Consider the following 24,919-nt stretch of genomic DNA (forward strand, 5'->3'; position numbering starts at 1 on the left):
AAGGAATATGTGACCACCGAGCCAGCCCTATAAGAAATATTAAGGGGGGGTTTCTATAAAAGTAAAAAGACCCCAAGAGTGATACAGAACAAAAATTTACAATCTGTAGAAAAAGGACTTCACAGGCAGCATGACATCTTTAAAATCCTATCTCTCAATAATCACTCTCAATGTGAATAGCCTAAATGCTCCCATAAAACTCCACAGGGTTGCAGATTGGTTAAAAAGACATGACCCATCCATTTGCTGTCTACCAGAGATGCATTTTGCACCTAAAGATACACCCAGACTGAAAATGAAGGGATGGAAAACCAGTTTTCATAAAGCCAACGGACCTCAAAAGAAAGCTGTGGTAGCAATTCTCCTATCAGACAGATTAGATTTGAAACTAAAGACTGTAGTTAGAAAAAAAAAAGACTGTAGTTAGAGATACAGAAGGGCACTCTATTATTCTTAAAGGGTGTATCAAACAAGTGGATATAACAATTATAAATATCTATGCCCCCAACAGGGGAGCAGCTAGATACACAAGCCAACTCTTAACCAGAATAAAGAGACATATAGATAATAATAGTTAATAGTAGGGGACCTCCACACTCTGCTCTCAGCAATAGACAGATCACCTAAGCAGAAAATCAACAAGGAAACAAGAGCTTTGAATGACATACTGGACCAGATGGACTACTGGGTCACAAAACAGGTCTCAACCGATACCAAAAGACTGAGATTATTCCCTGCGTATTCTCAGACCACTTTCTCCAGAATAGACCATATACTGGGTCACAAAACAGGTCTCAACCGATACCAAAAGACTGAGATTATTCCCTGCGTATTCTCAGACCACAGTGTTTTGAAACTGGAACTCAATCACAAGAAAACATTTGGAAGAAACTCAAACACTTGCAAACTAAGAACCATCCTGCTTAAGAATGATTGGGTAAACCAGGAAATTAAAAACCAGTTTAAACAATTTCTGGAGACCAATGAGAAAGAAAACACATCAGTCCAAAACCTCTGGGACACTGCAAAGGCAGTCCTAAGGGAAAAATACATAGCCATCCAAGCCTCACTCAAAGGAATAGAAAAATCTAAAATACACTTTTTATATTCTCACCTTAAGAAGCTGGAGCTGGAACAGAAGAACAGGCCTAACCCATGCACAAGAAGGCAGTTGATCAAGATTAGAGCAGAGATCAATGCAACAAGGAAATAGAAACAATCATTAGAAACTATTATCAACAACTATATGCGAGTAAATTAAACAAATAAGATCGATAAGCCACTGGCCAGACTTATTCAAAAGAATAGAGAAAGGACCCAAATTAATAAAATTATGAATGAAAAGGGGAGAGATCATGACCAACAACAAGGAAATAGAAACAATCATTAGAAACTATTATCAACAACTATATGCGAGTAAATTAAACAACCTGGAAGAAATGGATGCCTTCCTGGGAACCTATAAACTACCAAGTCTGAAACAGGAAGAGATTGATTATCTAAATAGACCGATTAATTATGAAGAGATTGAAGCAGGTATCAAGAACCTTCCGCAAAACAAGAGTCCAGGGCCTGACAGATTCCCTGGGGAATTCTACCAAACATTCAAAGAAGAAATAATACCTATTCTCCTGAAGCTGTTTCAAAAAATAGAAACAGATGGAAAACTACCAAACTCATTCTCTGAGTCCAGTATCACCTTGATCCCCAAACCAGGCAAAGACCCCATCAAAAAGGAGAATTACAGACCGATATCCCTGATGAATATGGATGCCATAATTCTCAACAAAATCCTAGTTAATAGGATCCAACAGTACATTAAAAGGATTATCTACCACAACCAAGTGGTATTCATTCCTAGGATGCAAGGGTGGTTCAACATTTGCAAATCGATCAGTGCGACAGATCACATTAATAAGAGACAAAACCCATGTGATCCTTAGAATTGATGCAGAAAAAGCATTTGACAAAATGTAACATCCTTCCTGATTAAAACCCTTCAGAGTGTAGGGATAGAGGGTACATTCCTCAATTTCATAAAAACCATCTATGAAAAAGCCTACAGCGAATATCATTCTCAATGGGGAAAAGCTGAAAGCCTATCCCTTAAGATCAGGAACAGGACAAGGATGCCCACTCTCGCTGTTATTGGTCAACATAGTACTAGAAGTCCTTGCAACAGCAATCAGACAACAAAAAGGAATAAAAGGTATTCATATTGGCAAAGAAGAAGTCAAACAGTCTCTCTTCGCAGATGACATGATACTTTATATGGGAAACCCAAAAGACTCCACCCCCAAATTACTAGAACTCATAGAACAATTCAGTAATGTGGCAGGGTACAAAATCAATACTCAGAAATCAGTTGCACTTCTATGTACGAACAACGAGACTGAAGAAAGAGAAATTAGGGAATCGATTCCACTTACAAAAGCACCAAAAGTCATACGATATCTTGGAATTAACTTAATCAAAGAGGCAAAGGATCTATATTCTAGAAACTACAGAACACTGATGAAAGACATTGAAGAAGACACTAAAAGATGGAAAAACATTCCATGCTCATGGATCGGAAGAATAAACTAGTTAAAATGTCTGTGCTTCCCAGAGCAATCTACACTTTCAACGCCATCCCGATCAAAATACCAATGNCCCGATCAAAATACCAATGACATTTTTCAAAGAGCTGGAACAAACAAGCCTAAAATTTGTGTGGAACCAGAAAAGGCCCCGAATCACCAAGGAAGTGTTGAAAAGGAAAAACAAAGCTAGGGGCATCACGTTGCCTGATTTCAAGCTATACTACAAAGCTGTGATCACAAAGACAGCATGGTACTGGCACAAAAACAGACACATCGACCAATGGAACAGAATAGAGAACCCAGAAATGGACCCTCGGCTCTTTGGGCAACTAATCTTTGATAAAGCAGGAAAAAACATCCGGTGGAAAAAAGACAGTCTCTTCAATAAATGGTGCTGGGAAAATTGGACAGCTACATGCAAAAGAATGAAACTTGACCACTCTCTCACACCATACACAAAGATAAACTCCAAATGGATGAAAGACCTCAATGTGAGACAGGAATCCATCAAAATGTTCCTAGAGGAGAACATAGGCTGCAACCTCTTTGACATTGGCCACAGGCTTTTTCACGACACATCTCCAAAGGCAAGAGAAATAAAAGATAAAATGAACTTATGGGACTTTATCAGGATAAAGAGCTTCTGCACAGCCAAGGAAACAGTCAAAAAAACTAAGAGACAGCCCACGGAATGGGAGAATATATTTGCAAAGGACACCACAGATAAAGGACTGGTATCCAAGATCTACAAAGAACTTCTCAAACTCAATACACGAGAAACAAATAAACAAATCAAAAAATGGGCAGAAGATATGAACAGACACTTTTCCAATGAAGACATACAAATGGCTAACAGACACATGAAAACATGTTCAAAATCATTAGCCAGCAGGGAAATTCAAATCAAAACCAGATTGAGATACCACCTTACACCAGTCAGAATGGCAAAAATGGACAAGGCAAGAAGCAACAAATGTTGGAGAGGATGTGGAGAAAGGGGATACCTCTTACATTGTTGGTGGAAATGCAAGTTGGTACAGCCACTTTGGAAAACAGTGTGGACTGTCTGTCCCAAGTGGTGTACTTATTTGTGTTTTGCACTCATGTGATACCGCTTTCATTTCTGTAGTTTTTAAATAAATGAATATTTGGCATAGCAAGTCCCTTTCTGTATTTTTCTTCAAAATTGCATTGATTATTTCTGATCAATTGTTCTCCCAAATTAATTTTAAGATTAGTTTGTCAACTAAAGTAAAATCCTATTGAGATTTTGATTGGTTTCTATTGAATGTATACATTAATTTAGAGAAAATTGTCACCTTTATATGATTGAATTTTTCTATCCATGAACGTGGTATGTCTCCACTTATTTCAGTTTTCTTTTGTGTGCTGAAAGTTTTCTAATTTTATTCACAAAGATATTGCACATCCTTTGCTAATCTCTAGATATCATTGTTGTTATTCATTATAGCAAATGCTCTTTTTTTGGAAATTACATTTTCAGATTTCTAGATGGCTTATGAAGAAATGCTACTGATATTTAGGTACAGATGCAGTAACCTTACTGATTTATTCACTTTTACTAAGTGTAAAAGTTTATTTTTAGATATTCTTGAATTTAAAAAATGTGACCAACTATATCATCTTTGAGTATGTCATATTTGTTTTTTCATTTCCAATTCTTATGCCTTTTGTTTACTCTACTTATCTTTTTTGGAGACTTCCATTACCAGGTTGAACAGAAGTGGGTGATGTTAGCGGCAAACTTGTCTTGTCCTTGGTTTTAAAGTGATATTTTCTAAAATTCATCTTTAAGTATGAGTTTGCTGTAGATTTTTGGTAGATACTATTTCTTGTGTTAAAGAAGTTCCATTTTGTTCTCAGCTTGCCAGGAGTTTTTAATATTATTCAGTATTGAAAGCTATTTATTTATAAGCTTCCTTTGAAAAGATCCAAATAATGAGGTTTCACCAAAGAAGAAAGTAACATTTCTGAATTCTGTGAATTCTTTTGATTGCAGGTACTTATTGAGAGTGAGCAGATGAGAAAAGAAGCTGATGACTCCGGTCCACTCACTGAATTGGAACACTGGAAACGCATGTCAGCCAAATTCAATTACATCATTGAGCAGATTAAAGGGCCAACTTGTAAGGCTGTCATAAATGTGCTTAATGTTGCACACTCCAAACTGTTGAAGGTAAAAGGCCTTTTATTTTAAAATTTGTTATGTTTCTGAACAATCAACTGGAAAATTGCCCTTCTTGAACTGCTTCCTCACATCATATACTGGAACCATATACTTAGAAATATTAAACTTGGAGTAAGGCTTTCTTATATTCCATAATTATTTCCCAAAGAAGAAAGGGAAGTATAGAAATATTTGTTTCTCAGTATTTTCACACTAGTTTTGACAATACTCCTGTGGGTTGATTGCCACTTATTTTTAATTTGTTTTTGAAATTGTGGATCAATAGAGGCTCAGGGAGGTAAGGAACTACATAGAAAGTCAAAAGCAAAAATATGCTGTTAGTACACATCGCCTGTCCACTATTCCACATTTGGTTTGATTCTTTCCAGGTCATTTTCTTTTGCAGTATTCTTCCTTAAAAAAAAATCTGTATCTATCTATCTATATCTATATCTATATCTATATCCTATTCTCAAGGACCCAAAGTAATGTAATGTCACAAATAAATAACCTAGAAAAGTCACTCCAGATAGAAGCAATTCCAGTTTAAGCCTACAGACAGGATGTTAATTACTAACAGAATGAGCCTTCAGTTTCAGTAAGTCATTTAAGGTGTTTATAATAACCTTAAGTCTTAAATAATATAAGAAAAAGATATATTATTCACATTTTAGTATCAACTGCTTTAGGGAAGATAGCTTGACTTTCTTGATTAAAATTAAGTGCAATAATATATTTGGATGTTTCATGATATTCTTATACATTTTTTCTTAGAATTGGCGTGAGTTGGATGCAAGAATAACGGATACAGCAAATGAATCAAAAGATAATGTCAGATATTTGTACACTCTAGAAAAAGTATGTCAGCCTCTCTATAACTATGACCTAGTAAGTACGCTTTTTAAAGTGTAGTTTGAAAAAATAACTCATCTTAAAGTAGCTTTATAATACATGTGTATTGGGAAATAATACACTGCAGACAAGTTATTTAAAAGATATACTTTGCTGTTATATAGCTATCATGAATTAAAAACTCATTTAAACCTACATTTATTTATTTATTTTTTTACTTTTATTTATTTTTTTATTGTTATGTTAGTCACCATACAGTACATCCTTAGTTTTTGATGCAATGTTCCATGATTCATTGTTTGCGTATAACACCCAGTGCACCATGCAATATGTGCCCTCCTTAACACCCATCACTGGCCTATCCCAGTCCCCCACCCCCGCTCCCCTCTGAAGCCCTCAGTTTGTTGCCCAGAGTCCATAGTCTCTCGTGGTTCATTCCCCCTTCTTTAAACCTACATTTAAATATTTGATATTATAATAAGTATAATCTCTTTTGTCAGTTAAACTAATCGATTAATGCAATTGATGCATAACAAATTACCCCAGAACTGACTGACTTAAAGAAATCAGTGTTTACTACATCACGGTTCCTTTAGGTCAAGAATCCAGGCATAGCATGACTTCAGTGCCTCTGCTTCATGGTATCTCATGAGGTTGTAGACAAAACTGTTAGCTAGGAATGTGGTCTCACTGTAGTGGAGGCTGACAGCTGAAGGGTCCACTTCTGAGCTCACTCACATGGTTGTTGGAAGGCCCCAGTTGCATAGCACATGAGCCTTTCAATAGGGTAACTTGCTTCCCCTAGGGTGAATGATCCAGGAGTGAGCAAGAGAGAGTGCCCAACCAGCATTAACCTCATATCAAAGTACTACAAGAAATGAAAATTGCAGGTCAACATCCTTGATGAATGTAGATGCAAAAATTTTCAAAAAATACAAGCAAACCAAATTCAACAGCACATTAAAAGGATCATACACCTGACCAAATGGGAATTATTCCTGGGATGTAAAGATGGTTCAACATTTGCAAATAAATACATGTGATATAAAGAATTAATAGAATAAAAGAAAAAAATCATGTGATCATATCAATAGATGCAGAAAAAGCATTTGACAAAATATATCATCCTCTCATGATAAAAACTCTCAACAACGTAAAGACAGAAGGAATGTACTTCAACATAATAAAAGCCATATATGACGAGCCCACAGCTAACATCATACTCAACAGTAAAAACTGAAAGCTTTTTCTCTAAGACCATGAGGAAGACAAGAGTGCCCACTCTTGCCAATTTTATTCAACATAGTACTAGAGGTCTTAACTAGAGCAGTCAAACAATAAATAAGAAATAAAAGGTGTTCAAATTGGAAAGGAAGAAGTAACATTATTTCTGTTTGTAGATGATATATTGTATATAGAAAACCCTGAAGAATCCACTAAAAACTGTTAGAACTAATAAACAAATTCAATAAAATTGCAGGATACAAAATTACATACAAAAATTGGTTGCATTTCTATGCATTAACAACAAAACATCTGGGGATGCCTGAGTGGCTCAGTCAGTTAAGCATCTGCCTTCGGCTCAGGTCATGATCCCAGGGTCCTGGGATCGAGTCCCATGTTGGGCTCCCTGCTCAGTGGAGAGCCTGCTTCTCCCCCTCCCTCTACCCATCCCCCCCATGTTCTCTCTCTCTCTCTCACTCTCACTGTATCTCAAATAAATAAATAAAATCTTTTAAAGAAAGATCATCTTGAACTATTAATCCTTAAAATCACTTTCACCTCTAAAATGATATTTTTAAATAAACTTTTAAATTTAGGTATACAGAAAAGTTACAATGGTAGTACAGACTTCTCTTCACCCAGTTTCTCCTGTTAACATCTTGCATTGATGTCTTTTTCCTGTTCCAAGGTCCAGTCGAGGATGCTACATTGCATTGGGTAAAATTTGACTTTAAGATAAAAATGTTACACTATTTTATGTGTGGTTAGAGTTTTGAATATTATAGGATTTTGGTTATTAAAACTATAAATATATGATGGAATTCACTTTATATATTTCAATTTTAGGTTTCCATGGCACATGGAATACAAAATTTGATTAATGCCATCAGAATGATTCACAGTGTGTCACGGTATTATAATACCTCAGAGAGAATGACCTCATTGTTTATTAAGGTGAGTTTCCAGGGGAAGCAATCATACATGTAGCCCTTTGAAGAAGTTAACAATACTTTCCCTCTGGGCCAGGGAAGGGAAATGGGAAGTTTGGGTGCTTCTTAGAGTGTTCTGGCCACTTTAACTCTGTTTCTGTTGGTGCTGCTCAACCCGGCAGCATCCCAGGCTGTGCGCCCCACACCCGGAGTCCCAGCCCTCACTTCCAGGGCTGGCGCGTCTCTGTCCTTTGTGTTTCCAACCCCGCCAGCCGCCAGTCACCAGCTNCCCAGCCGCCAGTCACCAGCTGCCCCGCGCGGGCTCCCGGAGCTCCTGGTCTCAGCCTGAATCCAGTGAGCCCACCGGAGCTCCAGAGCTCTGTGAGATGCTTGGTGGCGCACGCTCCCGGCTCACGACTCAGTCTGTTGTTTCCAGGGTGCGGGTCCGCCCGCTCCCTGGTGCAGGTGGCCCGCCAGCCTCCAGCCGCCCCGCGCGCGCTCCCGGAGCTCCCGTTCTCAGTCTGCTGTCTTGCGGGTGCCGTCCCGAGTCCGCCTGCTCCCTAGGGTTATGTTGTTCTATACTTGCTGGATTGTTGCAGTCCAGAAATTTTTGTCTCCATTCCTGGGAAATTTTCCTCTTTTGAGTATTCCTTACCTACCTGTTCAATTTATTCTGTCCCCTTGAATTTAACTTCTATTTCTCCTAATGTTTTATGTTTTGTTTTGTCAGTTTCTGTCCTTTGACCGTTCAGCTCACTCATTTTCTCTTCATTTATGTCTCAATTCCTGGTCAGTTAATCAATAGAATTTTTTTATTTTGATAATAAAGATCGCAATTTCCAAGTCCTCTGGTTTTTTTTTTCATGATGTAAAATACTCTCATATCTTTCTCATGGATTAATTTAGTTAATAAAGAATGTCTTACAAATATTTTACATGTCTTTTTTTGTATTTCCTCTTTGTTGAGTTTAAAGTCTCTGTTACCATGTTCATTTTCTTTTTTTAAGATATATTTATATTTAGAGAAAGAGAGAGTGCATGCGAAAGCACAAGTTGTGGAAGGGACAGAGGGAGAAGGGAGAGAGAATCCTCAAGCAGACTCCCCACTGAGCACAGAGCCTGATGTGGGGCTCGATCTTACATCCCTGAGATCATGACCTGAGCTGAAATCAAGAGTCTGATGCTTAACCAACTAAGCCACCCAGGCGCCCCACCATGTTTATTTCCTTTAGTTGCTTGGTGATCCTGAGTTATCTGCCCATCTTTGTATTTAACTCCTAATTTGCCTCCCTGTTCTGTCTCTTGTGGTCTGTCTCTAGTGTGTACAGGGTAGGGAATGTGCAGAGCTTTTTCTCTGACATGTCCTCCTGGCATACGGTAGCTACCTAGCTTAAGTCCATACTTAAGGCTCTGTCCTGTCAGCATATGCCATTGTTGCCCACTGTACAGGTTGCTCCAAATTCAGTGTGTAGGGTCACAACCAAGGGCCACCTCCCATAGTCTCCTACCTCAAAGATTTCCCATAAATGTTCCACCTTCACAGTAATCTTCTCCAGCACTGGATTCTGGTTTTCTCTAGTCTTTATTTTTTTTTTCCTCTTGTAGATTTGATCCTGTGTACTTTCCATATTTTAGGAATTCTCCAAAATTTCTGTGTGTCACCTGCCTTCTCAATCTAATCTCCTGACAGTTCCCCCCCACACTATTTTGGGGTATGTGAGAGGTGGTTAACTTTAAATTTAGTTTGCATGTTGAAGGGTGGTGAAGAATGACACTTGGATCCTTGTTAGAGGAAAAGTAGACAAAAGGAAAATATAGTTGACTTTGAAATTTATGGCCCCCATGACATTGACTTAAATGCAGTAAAAATTTGAGTTTTCTTGGTTTTGACTGGAATGTGTATTTCTTTGTTTTCTATATTGTGATTCATTCCTCCCATAAATTTACTATTTATCATATTTTTATGCTTGTGGTTTAAAAATCTTAAATTTTATTTCTCTCTTTACCTATAGCTATTTTGGATTTGTATTTATTTTAGGTAACAAATCAAATGGTGACGGCATGTAAAGCGTATATTATTGATGGAGGAACCATCCACATATGGGATCAGGAAACACCACTCGTATTAAAGAAAATTCAGGTTTGTAGAAATATTCTTATTTTCGTAAAGTAAAGCTTTCACCATCTGGCCCATTTTTGTTTACTTTATTCATTCACAAAACATGTTAACTCTGAAAAAAACATTGTAGCATGAGAATATAAAAGGAGCCTCATTAAAATTATTGGCTTCCCTTTATATTTCGTGTAGGATCCTTTAGAGTATAATTTAGTCCTCATCTTCTCCATGGCTGCCTATAGTGGACACCTCTTGCTGTCTCATATTCCCTGGTCCCCCACTTTCACTCCAGCCCCTGTTAATTTCATTTTCTTCCCTTTTTGCATTGGCTGGGACTGCCATGGATTCTTAAATAATCGAGGATATTGTTGGCATCTGGTTTTGATCTTTTGGAAGAGAATGTTTCTGACATTTCTAACATTTCCCATTTTAATGTATTTATAGATTTTAAATACATCTTTGACCAGATTGAGGAAGTTCTGTTCTGAGTTTTAGTACTAGGAGATATTTTGTAAAGTTATGAATGGGCTTTGAAAAAATGTTTGCCTGCACATATTTATTGAGATGCTTATTAGACTCTTCTCAGTCTGTTAGTGTAATGGATGACATTTTTAGGTTTTCCAAAGTGAAACTTTCCACATCATGTTATAAATTTTTTAAAAAGATTTTATTTATTTGTCAGAGAGAGAGAGAGCACAAGCAGGGGCAGTGGCAGGCAAAGGGAGAAGTAGGCTCCTCACTGAGCAAGGAGCCTGATGTGGGGCTCGATCCCAGGACCCTGGGATCATGACCTGAGCCAAAGGCATACGCTTAACTGACTGAGTCACCCGGGTGTTCCATGGTCTAATTTTTAAAAAATTTTTTAAAACACTCTAGAATTTGGGTTGCTACAATTTTAGTTAGGAGTTTTTGCAGTTCTCTTCATGAGAGATAGAGAGCCTGTAAATTTCCTTTCTCATGCTGTCCTTGTCAGTGTTTTTGGCACTAAGGTCTCCGGCTGAGTGGAGGAGGAGGAGGGGAAGGTACCATTCACCCCTTTTATATTCTCTGGAAAAGTTTGCAGAAAATTAAAAGGATATGTTTTTTGAAAGTCTGCAGGAAATGACCACACCAGGAAGGCTGCATCTGGAAGTGGTTATTGGTGGTCCTCATGTGCTGCTCCCTGGGCTTTATGGAGCCAAGGCACCAGGCTGGGACTGGGAGGGAGAGCCAGAAAGGATGCTCAGTGCCCCCAACTGGCATGTGAAGCATGGTGTTTATGGGGGCTTTTCCATGCTCTGACCTTTGGAACCAGAGGATAAAAAAAAGTGGTGAGAGGGAACAGAAGATGAAGAATTACAGTTACTGAGACAAGGAAACCCAAGGGACCCCATGAGAGAAAAAGCTGTTTTTCCCTTCACTTTGCTTCTTTTCTGGCTTCTGTTCTGGCTAGGACCCACACACCCACCCCACTCTACACATGCCTTATAATGCACATAGCGTATGTTCTCCTTGTGAGGGACAAAGAGATAATGATATCTTTGGAGTCTTCCAGCAAAGTAGATGATAACCTAATAAGTGACCAGGCAGAGCTGTCATGTGCCTATTCCAGACCACTGGCCTTAGACATCTCAATGCCAAGACCCCTGGCTTCAGGGAATAAGTGACTTATGAAGGACACCTGAATCCTGTTCTTGTTCGGTCCAGTTCCTGGACACGTAGGAGGACACCTGCACCAGACCACAATTGCCCCCCAAAATCCCCAGACTCCGAGCAAAGAGGAGACATGAGTCATGCTCCTTTCCTTTCTGCGTCTCTCAGACAGTCCATCTGTATCTGCTCTTTCTACATCATCAATAAACTCTGCTCTCACCTCCTGTGGCTCATGTCTGATTTCCATCCTGGGTGAAGCTGAGGACTTTCTTGACTAGTCCTGTGGGACCCCGTGTCTGGGTCCTCAGACCCAACCTGCCTGCATCATTAGGACAGTTTCTCATGCTGAAAATACTTGATCCCAAAGACTGGAAGAACCAGGCTCAGTATGTGGTTCTTGGACTTGCCCATGTAAGACACAGAGTTACACAGAGACAGAACAAAACTGCTCACAAAGCAGTGGTGTTAAAACATCCCTGAAAGCAGCTGGTGACCCAATGAAAGAAGATCATGGCTACTTCATAACTTCTGGCATAACGAAGGTTTATGAAATGTCTGATCCAGTGAAAATAAGAGAATCTAAGAGACAGAGCTTACTTTTCATAGGTCCGTTCCTTCTAAAAGTAAAGCAAGGGGGCGCCTGGGTGGCACAGCGGTTAAGCGTCTGCCTTCGGCTCAGGGCGTGATCCCGGCGTTGTGGGATCGAGCCCCACATCAGGCTCCTCTGCTATGAGCCTGCTTCTTCCTCTCCCACTCCCCTTGCTTGTGTTCCCTCTCTTGCTGGCTGTCTCTATCTCTGTAAAATAAATAAATAAAATCTTTAAAAAAAAAATAAAAGTAAAGCAAGGACAGTTTTTTCAGAGTTATTTCCCTAGGGCTTGAAAGGAATTCTAGATCATTATAAATAATAAAAAGGCTCCTAAACTTGATGATATGATGTCACCATTTGAAGATGTAGAGACGTTTTATTCCGTCTGGTATAATTTTATTTCTGGAGAGAATTTGTGTATTTAAATTGAGAAGCAGGATGTCATGATGACAGGAGATGGATTGAAAAATAGGACGGAACAACAGGGCACCAAGAAAAAAAAACTGAACTGAATGAGAAGGTTAATTGATAATGCATGTAGCTATGATGCAGGGATAAACACATTGTAAAAAGAAAAAGAAAAAGGCAAGAAAGAAACAGAAAAGAAAGTGAGCACAGAAGGAAAACAGAAGGTGCCAGAATCTAAAGAAAAATAAAGATGAGCCGAATCTGAAGCTGCTTGAGTTGCTAAGGAGAAAGGAGTGGAGGTCAGTCAATACGCATTATTGGCAAGGAAGGAAAAGATACCCAGAAAAAAAACCCCAAAAAACCATTACAAGGGAAAGGCAAAAACTTCAAGATTCATGGGAGACCTGGAATCGCTTATCTGAGAATGAGACGGGGCAGGTTGTAAGGAAGAAGTGAAAAAAACTTTCAGATAGGTTTTAACTAGCAAGCTTAGGTACTTACATGAAATGCACCAGCATCTACAAAATAAGTAGGAATGGAAGCTTTGGTAAAACAGAAGAAACAAATGAACAAATTAGAAAAGAGAGAGAAGCAGCTGAGGCTTGTATGTGACAAGCATCTAAGGATGCAGAGACATCAACTGTCGAAGGTGGAAATGGCAATAAAAACTGGTCAGAAGAGAATTTATCTACATTTACTAATCGAAGCTGTGAACTTCCTTTCTGGAACAAACTCAAGATGGGAAGTAAGGGTTGTAGACCCAGTTCTAGTGTGTTGGGGGTGGTTTCCCACGCCAACGAGTGATTCTTGGACACCAGCTGAGTGTCCTACAGTTTAACTCAATTTTGACATATTTACCTGGAGGTAGCATCACATCCCACAGGTTAAATCTCACAAGAGTGGGGTTTCGGATGCTGGTAATAAGTCCAGGTTGTCACATGTGCTTTTGACTAGCTGGCTGTAGATCGGAGGTTCCAACGACACTCCCAGACCTTGAGTTCTAGTTATTTGCTAGAGTGGCTCACAGAACTCAGAGAAGCATTTTACTTACTAGATTAGTGGTTTATTATACAAGAATGTAAGTCAGGAACAGGCGGATGGAAAACATATGTATAGGGCAAGACATGGGGCAAGGGCACAGAGCTTGCATGCCCTCTCTGAGTGCACCACTCTCCCCAGAGCTCCATGTGTTCACCAACCCAGAAGTTCTCCAAACCCCTTCTTTCTGGGTTTTTATGGAGCTTTCATTACACTGCATAGGCATGATTGATCAACTGCTTGGCCATTAGTGAATGATTCAAACTTTAGCGACCGCCCTCCCCAGAATCAGGGGGTAGGACATTCCTGGTTGGTTCTCCTGGCAATCAGCCTCCACCCTTAGGTGCTTCCAGAAGTCACCTCATAACATAAACCCAATTGTGGTGGAAAGGGGCTTGTTATGAATAACAAAACACCCATTTCACCTTTATGGCTCAAAAATAATTTCAAGAACTGAGGACAAGAGCCCGAATCTTACAACAAAAGATACTCCCACTGTTCTTATAATTTGGGAAATTGCAAGGTTTTGGGGAGCGGTGAGCCAGGAACCATGGATAAAGATCAAATATGTATTTTGGTCATCGGAATGACCAAATATATTTCTTATAAATCACAGTATCACAGGGAGCTGTTGCCAGCTATGTGAACACATATTCTTTTTATGGAGTTGGCAAAAAAAAGAGTCATGACCTGCATCAAAAAAATGGCGCACCACAGGGAGGCATGCCTCAAGCTGACAGTACACCACCTTCGGAACAATTTGAAAGTCTGTGCACACATTTCACCTCTTGGACAACAGAGGAACAGAAAGCTTTTGCAACAAGCTTTGAAAACCTATCCAATAAATACAACTGAAAAATGGGGGAAAGAATAGCAGAGTCAGTGCCTCCCAGGATGGAAAAAGACTACCTGAAATAACAGAAGGGACTTGTTGAAACCATAAAAGCAAAGAAAGATGCTCAAGAACAAAGGCCGTGTGCAACTAGAGCCATGACATGACTTAGGGATCATCTTTGTCATGTGTGCCTTTAAAAAAGAAAACTGAAAATACTATTTAAAAAAAAAAGATCTGATAGAACTCATCTATTAAGTCACCTGGGCTTGACATTTTCTTTGTGGGAAGATTTTAAAATTGTTTTCTTTTTTTACAATTGAAGTCTTAAAATCGTGGCAAAAGATACATAAAAGATACATAACAGAAAATGTACCATTTTAACCATTTCCAAGTGTTTGGTTCAGTGGCATTGAGTACATTCCCAATATTGTGCATCCATCAAGACTTTCCATTTCCAGAACCTTTGCATCATCCCAAACTGAAACTCTGTACCCACTAAACAATAACTCACCAAACTCTCCCCCCACAGCCCCTGGCAACCTGTATTCTGTTTTCTGTCTCTATAAATATGCCTATCCTATGTACTTCCTTTAAGTGGAATCCTACAGTATTTGTCCTTTTGTGTCTGGCTTCTTTCACTTAGCAAGTTCAGTCATGTTGTAGCATGTGTCAGAATTTCATTTCTTTTTATGGCTAAGGAAAGTAATGTTCCGTTGTTGGATATACCACATTTTTAAATCCATTCATCTGTTGGTAGACATCTGGATTGTTACCATCATTTATCTATAGTGAGTAATTTTGCTGTGAACATTGGTATGCAATTATCTGTTTGAGTCTTTGCTTCCAATTCCTTTGGGTATATACCTAGAACCGGAAGTGCTGGACCATATGGTAATTTTATGTTTAATTTTTTGAGGAACCACTAAAATATTTTCTGCAGTGGCTGTACCATTTCACGTTGCCATCAGCAATGACGGATGAAAACGGAGGATTCCGTTGTCTCCACATCCTTGCCAGTACTTGTTATTTTCCATTTTGTTGATAATAGCCATCCTGATTGGGTGTGAAGTGGTATCTCATTGTGGTTTTGATTTGCATTTCCCTAGTGGTTGGTTGTGGTTGAGCATCTTTTCATGTGCTTATTGTCTCTTTGTATATTTTCTTTGGAGAAATGCCTATTCAAATCCTTTATCTTATTTGTCCAATGTGAAGTGAATGCCATTGAGTGGTGAAGAGGAAGTAATACAAAGTAATTGCTAGTAGATGGTATGTTCCATGAGGGTTAGGGGTCTTATCTGTATTCCTAGCATCTCAAGGAGTTCCTAACACTTAGTAGGCACTGATAAACTGTTGTTAGATGAGTGAAAAATGATCAGCGACCTTGAATGGAGCAGTTATGTTGTTTTGGAGATTGAGATGAAAGAGGGAAGATGTGTTAGAGTTAGAAGTATGTACGAGACCATTTAGTCACAAATCTGAATATTTATAGGAATCACCGGGAAACTTGTTAAAAATAGAGATTTCTGAGTCTCACTCAGAAATTCTTGATTTAGTGGCTGTGGTAGGAAGCAAATAGCTCCCCAAAGATGTCCATGTCCTAATCCCCGGAACACATGACTATATTATGTTATATAGCAAGATGGGGGAATAAGATTGTAGATGTAATTAAGGTTGCTAATCAGCTGACTTTGGGATGGGGAAATTATCCTGGATTATCCAGGTGGGCCCAATGTAATTACAAGAGTCCTTATTTGCAAGGAGGGAGATAGAAGAGTCAGAACCAGAGAGAGATGGCATTGTGATAGAGATTTGACTGGCCATTGGTGGCTTTGGAAAAGTTTAACATTATTATTATTTTTTAATAGTTTGGTTTTTTTTTTTAGGAAATGTTAACTTGACATGACAGAGAATTCCTACCAGACCCTAGGGACCGTGTCCTCTTTTTTATTTTCTAACAGGTTCACCAGCCTGGCCAGTGGGATAGCTGTAGTCAAATAGTAGGGTTTCAGCAATGTACTTATCAAAGACTCCAGGATCTCCTTGTGGAGAAACGGTGGTTGGACACTAAATTAGTATCACAGAGTCTTAATGTTTTACATACCTGTATGTAAAGGATGCTGAAGAAAAGACAGATACTAAGTGGTAGATGAGTGATAATAAGTAGAATTGAGAGATAATTTCTGACCTCCCAGGAGTTCTAACTAGCTATGAAAATATACAAACGGTGTAAGTCACCCTCTGGTAGGGATAGGAGAGAAGGGAGATAGTGAGAATGAAAAGGATGAAAATATGATGTAAATTAAGAGAAACTACATTCACGTTCCCACTTTTCAAAATGTAGGTGGAGAACTTGAGTTTAATGTCAACAGCAACAGCTCCTGTTGAGGGGCTGGTGTGATCAGTCCTGCATGAGATTCTTGAATGATTGACTCCTGAACAAATTCTCATCACCTCTTTTCTCCTTCTTTTAATTTTCTCATAGGATTGCATTTTTCTATTCAAGGAATATCAGACATCTTTTCATAAAACAAGGAAGCAGATTTTAGAATCGTCAGGGGAAAAATCTTTTGAGGTTTCAGAAATGTATATATTTGGAAAATTTGAAGCTTTCTGCAAAAGACTGGAGAAGGTAACCATTATGCGGTCACTGTACTCACACTCCCCTGCCCCCGCACTTCTGGTTATTTTATACTTTATGGGGCACCATGGAGAATTACTGACCTGGATCTCTTGTCTCACTGTTGATATGAATCATCTCCTATTACTTACAGATCACTGCATTTTGGTTTAACTTATTTTTCAGTCCTGATGACTGCAAAGCTATTGCAGACATTCCCCCTCTCTCAAGACCTCAATTTTACCTCTACCGTTGGAGCTTGACCTTAGAAACTTCTGTGTCTAATGATTGTATTAGGCTGAGGAAAAGTGTGTGATGAAATGCCCACAAGACCTGGCAGAACCCAGTAGTAGTGTAATATCTGGATGTATAGACACTTTTTCTTTCTAGGCCAGTAAAAATGGTGTATACCTAAACACTGTGTGGGGGATGCCTTTGCTGGACAGGTGTGGGTCAGACACTTCACCTTTGATTCATGTCTTAGCTCTAGCTGAGGGGGTGATATTTTTTCAGGGGGTACTGGGAAGCCCATACCAGAGGCTTCTTGGAGTCAGCTTTTGAAAAGTGTTTAAAGATACTATTTAGGTACCAACCCCTTCTGCTCCCCCACTAGTTGGCCAACTCCATAGGTCCTGGTGATATTTAGGATTCTGTTCATCATTTGTTGGAAATTGGTGAGGGCATCACACAGGTTGAAGGGCATCTCCTAGACATGTGTGGAAGCCTGGTTTTTACTTGTAACCTCCTGATCCAGCTAGGATAGGAAAGTGTGGTTGATGAAGAAAACCGTTATCGAGTCCTTCATACATACTTGTGTGGAGCTGTTTTTTTGTTTGTTTCTTTAGCAGCTCTATTGAGAGATAATTCACATACCATACAATTCACCCATTTAAAGTGTAAAAGTCCGGGGGCGCCTGGGTGGCTCAGCTGTTAAGCGTCTGCCTTCAGCTCAGGTCATGATCCCGGGGTCCTGGGATGGAGCCCTGCATCGGGCTCCCTGCTCAGTGGGAAGCCTGCTTCTCCCTCTCACACTCCCCTTGCTTGTGTTCCCTCTCTCACTGTCCCTCTCTGTCAAATAAATAAATAAGATCTTAAAAAAAATAATAAAGTATACAAGTCCATGTTTTCTAATATATTCATAGGGTTGTGTAACCATTACCATGGTCTAATTTTAGAGCATTTTTGTTCCCCCTAAAAGAAACCCCATCCGCCTGTCATACTCTATTCTCCCCCCTACTCAACCCTAAGCAGCCACTAATCTACTTTCTGTTTCTATAGATTTGCCTATTCTGAACAGTTCATGTAAATGGAATCATATAATACGTGTTCTCTTGTGAGTGGTTTCTTTCACTTAGCATCATGTTTTTAAGGTTCATCCATGTTGTAGCTTTACTTTTTATTGCTGAATCATATAACATTGTGTGGATGCCACATTTTATTTATCCACTCATTTGTTGTTTGGACATTTGGGTTGTTTCCACTTTTTGGCTAGTATGAGTAATGCTGCTGTGAACATGTGTGTACATGTTCTCGTGTGGACATACATTGTTGTTTCTCTTGAGTATATACATAGGATTGGAATTTCTGGGCCATATGGTAACATTTTGAGGAACTGTCAAACCATTTCCCAGAATCGCTGACTCATTTTACATTCTCACCAGTGATGTATGAGGGTTCTGATTTCTCCACATCCTTGTCAACGCTTATTTTCATCTACCTTTTGAATTTAGACAAACTAGAGGGTGTGAAGTAATATCTATCTCACTGTGGTTTTGATTTGCATTTTGCTGAACACCAGTGATGTTGAATGCATTTTAATTTGCTTATCGTCCATTCGTAATTCTTCTTTGGAGAAATTATAATCACATCCTTTGCATATTTTTAATTTGGTTATTTGTATTTTTATTGCTGAATTGTAAGAGTTCTTCATATATTCTGGGTATGAGTCCCTTATCAGATATATCATTTTCATCTATGTTTTCATCCATTCTGTGAGTTATCTTTTCACTTTCTTTTTTTTTTTTAGATTTTATTTATTTATTTGACAGACACAGAGAGAGAGACAGCCAGTGAGAGAGGGAACACAAGCAGGGGGAGTGGGAGAGGAAGAAGCAGGCTGCCAGTGGAGGCCTGATGTGGGGCTCGATCCCAGGACTCTGGGATCACGCCCTGAGTCGAAGGGAGACGCTTAACGACTGAGCCACCCAGGTGCCTGTACTTTTCACTTTCTTGCTGGTGTCCTTTGAAGCACAAGAGTTTTTAATTTTGATGAAGTCCAATTTATGATTTTTTTCTGTTGCTTGTGCTTTTGTACCCTATGTAGGAAACTTTTGTATTGAGTTGTTTCGTGAACAATAGAGATTTCTTGGGGGCAAATGTCCGATTAGAAGGATATTGGCATGGAGGCCCCATTGGTCAGACCCTGTTCCATAAAGATGCTTAATGTTTCTTTTTTTTTTTTTTAAAGATTTTATTTATTTATTTGACAGAGATAGAGACAGCCAGCGAGAGAGGGAACACAAGCAGGGGGGGGGGGAGAGGAAGAAGCAGGCTCATAGAGGAGCCTGATGTGGGGCTCGATCCCGTAACGCCGGGATCACGCCCTGAGCTGAAGGCAGACGCTTAACCGCTGTGCCACCCAGGCGCCCCAAGATGCTTAATGTTTCTGAATACACTGTCGTGTAAAGCTTGGGGTAGGTCCTGGTTATTCTAAATTTTTCCAGGAGCTAGGACCCTTGTCAACTTGGGTGTAGTTTTACACTTGGTAAAGTTTCAGGGTTGGACCTTAATGGTTAGTGCATTAGCAGTAAACATCTTTGCTGGCAGGCCTAATGCCGGGGGTAATGGTCATCTATCCATGAAGTAGCAGCCTGAACATTCCTGATGCTAGAGGGAGTGGGCGGTAATGGCCAGCTACACTAGCTACTTACCTGACTCTATCTCTGGAGAAGCCCTGCCTCTAATCTTAAGGACACAACTTCATGCCACAAGGGCTCAGCAATCTAATGCATCACCCCCCGCCCCAGAGACCTCACCTAAAGTGCATTCTGGTTGCTAGGTTATCTCAGTTCCCCTGTACTGAGAATCCCTTAGTTGATAAGCATCACTCCCAAGTGTAACTGGTGAATACTGGTATCCAGATTTGCAAAGATAGGGCTATAAAATATACCCTGATGTGTGGCCAGGGTTTCGTATAATCTCCCAGAGGTGGTTACTGAGCTGCCTGGTTGGGCTTCCCCTGATGAGTGGGCCACAGGAGGGACCACTGTTGGGCTACCTCTATAAACTCGGAAATAGTAGAAAAGGAGAGTCGGAAGGGCACGCTAACTGAGAACCTATTTGAGAAAGTAGAAATTGGGATGTCAGGATGAACACGTGGCAAAGTCACAGGACAGACGGCACTGAGGTTGGGGTTGGAGAGCTGAGACCTCAGAGTTAGGCAGAAATGTTTATGAACAAGTGAGGAAGGTTCTAGTGTATCACTAGGTTGCCTAAGTACACATTCTGTTGGTGGGTGGAGACTTGATGGTGCATTAAGTGTGAGTCTGTCCTAACGAGCCAGAATTAAGGATGTACAGTATCCTTCCTTCTTCCTCTTCCTGCCATATGATTTTTGGTGAATATTTGTGTTTTCCAGAGCCCTCTCTTTAGTGTTGTTTTCTTCTCACCCCAAACGCATGTGGGAGAGAAGAGAGGGGATGGGAAACTGGTATTGCTGGGGGGAGGTTTAAGGGACTGGAGCCTTGTAGGTGGGGTGGAGTGACACTGAGATGAGACAAGCATAGCAAGTCGAGAACTGGAAAGGGTGCCAAGGCTGGTGAGCAGAGAAGGGATAAGTCAGTTGTCAATACAGAGGGGTCAGAAGCAGATAAGGAGAGAGCTGACGAAAAAGCCAAGATGAGGGCAATTAGGAGCATGGTCATGGTTGATCACCATGACTGGCTTTCACATTATTGCTATGTGGTGTTGGGGGTGGGAGAGGCCCTGGCTGAGTTCGAAAGGCCAAGCATGGAACTGACTGCTGTCTTTGCCTCTTGATGATTCTTCATCCACTCATGGACAAAATGGAGGATGTGTTAGTGACAAGAATTCTATCCCAGTGTCTGGCTGTTGGGGCCAGGTGGCAGGGGAAGGGATAATGGGCAGTGTCTTGGCAGGTTAGAAGAGCAGAGCATGTGGGTAATTCGAGTTCTTGTTTGTTTTTGTTTTTTAAGGTGGGTGGACTGTATGTGTTGGTAGGAGACCCAGGTATTTCTCATCCTTACATACAGTATAAAGAGCATGCCGCAAATTGCAGGCAGTCCGTATTTCCTCCAGGTTTGGCCTGGCTTTTAGGATGACAGTGGGGTTTGGAAGTGTACAGAAATAATGGTGTAAGAGTGAAAGTTGCTCTGAAAATGGTCGTCTGGGTTGACTTGTGCAGGGAGTTTATGTGAATTCTGCAGGCTTGTTAGAAGGACCGGTAGTGTTGTCTTCATGGTGTGTAATATTTGGAGGAATCCCCTGAAAACAGGTTTATTTTCTATTTGGCCATTGGACCCATGGGCCCTCCCTGGAGAGCTTTGAGCATTGTTTTCCAAAGCAGGAATCAAAGTGGGGAATCACTGATGAAGATTCAGGAACTAAGTAGCCTGTAGTCGTGAAGGATTTTTATTTTTGTATATGTGAAGTAGGTGGTGTTGGTACATTGAGCAAGAGGCAACCATTTGTGCAGTGCAGTTCATTTTGAGGGTTTCCCAGGGCTCTTAGGGATCACAAGTGACCAGTTGTGTTCAGGCTTCTTGGGCCTTCGGTTGCCTGGATGCAGGTGAAATGGAAAACAGATGTGGATTTATGCTAGTCTTACATATCAGAACTGTGGTGAGGGCCACGAAGAACACTAAAGCTTTTGAATCTAGTGATTCAGTGGAAAGATTTTCAGAAAATTCTCCAGAGCAAAAGGATGAAACTATTCAGACCTCTCTAAGAGCTTTTACTCAATTACTTTCCTTTCCCTTTCTTGAGAGAAAAGGTGATCAAAATCCGAGAAATGTAGTAAACTCTGGATATGATAGAAATAGTCTAGGAATAGTAATGATTGGTGGCAGAGATTTGTCTTCTGTTTTATCTCCTCTGGCTGGTTTTAGCTATATGATCTTGGGAGCTGTTTATTGGTTTGTTTTTTTACTTTTAATTTTTATTTAGTTACTTTGAGAGAGAGAGTGCGCACGTGCCTCCTAGCACAGGGGGTATTGACAGAGGAAGAGGAAGAGAGAAACCCAAGAAGACTCTGCGCTGAGTGCAGAGCCGTGTGCGGAACTCATCTCCCCACCCTGACGTCACTACCTGAGCCGAAACCAAGAGTCAGATGCTCAATGACTGCGCCACCCAGGCAGCCCTAAAGATTTTAAGTAATCTCCACACCTAGCATGGGGCTCAAACTCACAACCCCAAGATCAAGAGTCACACGCTCTGCTAACTGAATCAGCCAGGTGCCCCTTGGTTTATTTTTTAAATTAATGACTCATAAACAGTTTATTCTAGGGAAGGATGCTAATATCCCATTTCTAAAATACACTTCTCTTTTTAAGATTACAGAAATGATAACTGTTGTGCAAACATATTCAGCCTTGAGTAATTCCACCATAGAGGGAATAGATATTATGTCGATAAAATTCAAAAACATATATCAAGGGGTTAAGAAAAAACAATATGACATTCTGGATCCAAGAAGGACAGAATTTGATATAGATTTCTCAGATTTCATGACAAAAATCAATGGCTTAGAGGTAAGTAATTATACATACTTTTACTTTAGTAAAGCTGAAATGTAACCAATAGTATTGGAATTCACATATTTGCTATTTATTAGAAGTTACTCTTGTGTAATTGATCAAAACGATTTGCTGGTGTGAAAAAATTTTTAACTAGTCCACAAAGTATTTTCCATCTTTTCTTTAATGAAAAATGAGCATATTCAATAAAAGATGTCAATGAATAACCAGAAGCCCAAGGGGTTGTTATAGCTAGGGTTCATTTTTAGTTTGCATTGGAATTTGTATTTGATTTTTGTTGTGCCACAGAGCCAATGTCATTTTTCCAGGCTAAGAGAAAATGTGTAATCCTTATTCTTTGTTTTAAGTATGAAAAGAGTTGAGGACAGGTTAGGAAGATGGATCACTCTCCCCTTGGCCTTGTACTTTAGGGCCACATCTGTCTGCAGCTTAGAGGACAGCTCTAAAGAAGACCTCATCCTGTTTGTCATAGCTTAAGGGACATGGAAGTATGAAGGATACTTAAAAAGTATGTCTGGTGAGACTGCAACGTATTTCACTCCCACCTTTTCGGCTTACATGACCTCAGTTACTATCTTACTGTAAACTACTGTAGACCCAGGCTTAGCCCCAGGGAATGGTCTCCTCTTTGCTGCAGAATGTCCTGGAGGTAGAGAGAGGGAGAGGAGTATACTCTGTCCACTTTCTGAATCTGAAATTCTTGCCGTGAAGGTGAGGAAAATTATATATATTTTTTTCATTTATTTTTTAAAGATTCTTTAAAAATTATATTAAGGTAATCTGGGCAATATAAATAAGAATGATCCTAAAATTCTAACAATACATTTTGGTTTTGGCATAGATTTCCTTTCAGTTTTTGGAAGTTAAACTATTTGATATTAAGAAATGTTTTAGTTATATTGCTTCTAGTGTTTGGCTAGTTGGGCAGGGTGGAGATTGCTTCTAAAATGCTTTAGGAGTTACATCTTTATGGCAATGGAAGTTTGTGAGGTTTTTTTTTTAATTTAATGCTTAAATTTTTAAAAAAGATTTTATTTATTTGAGAGAGAGCGAGAGAGAGCGCACACAAGCAGGGGGAGGGGCAGAAGCAGAGAGACATGCAGACTCCTCGCTGAGTGGGGAGCCCAACGTGGGGCTTGATCCCAGGACCCTGAGGTCATAACCTGAACCGAAGTCAGAAGCTTAACAGACACCTCACTTAAATTATTTTTATAATTTGCTTTTTATCATTTTATTTTATGTTTTATCATGATAAGTGTATTCTTTAATCCCCATCCCCTATTTCCCCCATCCTCCCACCCACCTCTCCTCTGGTAACGATCAGTTTGTTCTCTAGAGTTAAAAGTCTGTTTTTTGGTTTGTCTCGCTCTCTTTTTTTTCCTTTGCTCATTTGTTTTGTTTCTTAAATTCCACATATGAGTGAAACCATATATTTGTCTTCCTCTGACTGACTTGTTTCACTCAGCATTATGCTCTAGCTCTATCCATGTTGTTGCAAATGGCGAGATTTCATTCTTTTTTATAGCTGAATAATATTCCTTTGTGTTTATATATCACATCTTCATCCATTCATCTGTCGATGAACACTTGGGCTGCTTGCATAGTTTGGATATTGTAAATAATGCTTCAATAAACATAGAGGATGTAAATTTTTGAATTAGCGTTTTTGTCATTTTTGTGTAAATACCCAGTAGTGTGATTACTGGATCTTAGAGTAGTTCTATTTTTAATTTTTTAAGGAACCTCTATACAGTTTTCCACAATGGCTGCACCAATCTGCATTCCTACCAACAGTGCAAGAGGCTTTCTTTTTCTCCACATCCTCACCAACATCTGTTGTTTCTTGTGTTGTTGATTTTAGCCATTCTGATGTCTCATTGTAATTTTGATTTGCATTTCCCTGATGATAAGTGATGTTGAGCCTCTTTTCATGTATCTGTTGGCCATTTGTATGTCTTCTTTGGAGAAATATCTGTCTTCTGCCCATTTAAACAATTTATTTTATTTTATTTTATTTTATTTTATTTTATTTTATTTTATTTTATTTTATTTTATTTGAGAGGGAGAGAGAGGGAGGGGCAGAGGGAGAGGGAGAGTGAAAACCCCAAGAAGGCTCCATGTTCAGCATGGAGCCT

The 24,919-nt window shown here is 39.6% G+C and overlaps 1 protein-coding gene and 1 pseudogene across 1 annotated transcript in view; both read left to right on the top strand.

Moving 5' to 3' along the window:
* DNAH8 (dynein axonemal heavy chain 8) overlaps positions 1 to 24,919 on the top strand; it is a 332,098-nt gene that overhangs the window by 18,161 nt on the left and 289,018 nt on the right. Inside the window, exons 4-9 of the mRNA XM_034660654.1 lie at positions 4,603 to 4,779; positions 5,545 to 5,658; positions 7,693 to 7,800; positions 9,814 to 9,915; positions 16,876 to 17,022; positions 22,581 to 22,778. Of these exons, the coding sequence (XP_034516545.1) occupies positions 4,603 to 4,779; positions 5,545 to 5,658; positions 7,693 to 7,800; positions 9,814 to 9,915; positions 16,876 to 17,022; positions 22,581 to 22,778 (846 nt within the window). The remainder of the gene's footprint in view (positions 1 to 4,602; positions 4,780 to 5,544; positions 5,659 to 7,692; positions 7,801 to 9,813; positions 9,916 to 16,875; positions 17,023 to 22,580; positions 22,779 to 24,919) is intronic.
* LOC117802242 lies at positions 10,993 to 13,358 on the top strand (annotated as a pseudogene).

The sequence above is a fragment of the Ailuropoda melanoleuca genome, chromosome 5 (genome assembly GCF_002007445.2).
Source record: "Ailuropoda melanoleuca isolate Jingjing chromosome 5, ASM200744v2, whole genome shotgun sequence".
Lineage (NCBI taxonomy): Eukaryota > Metazoa > Chordata > Mammalia > Carnivora > Ursidae > Ailuropoda > Ailuropoda melanoleuca.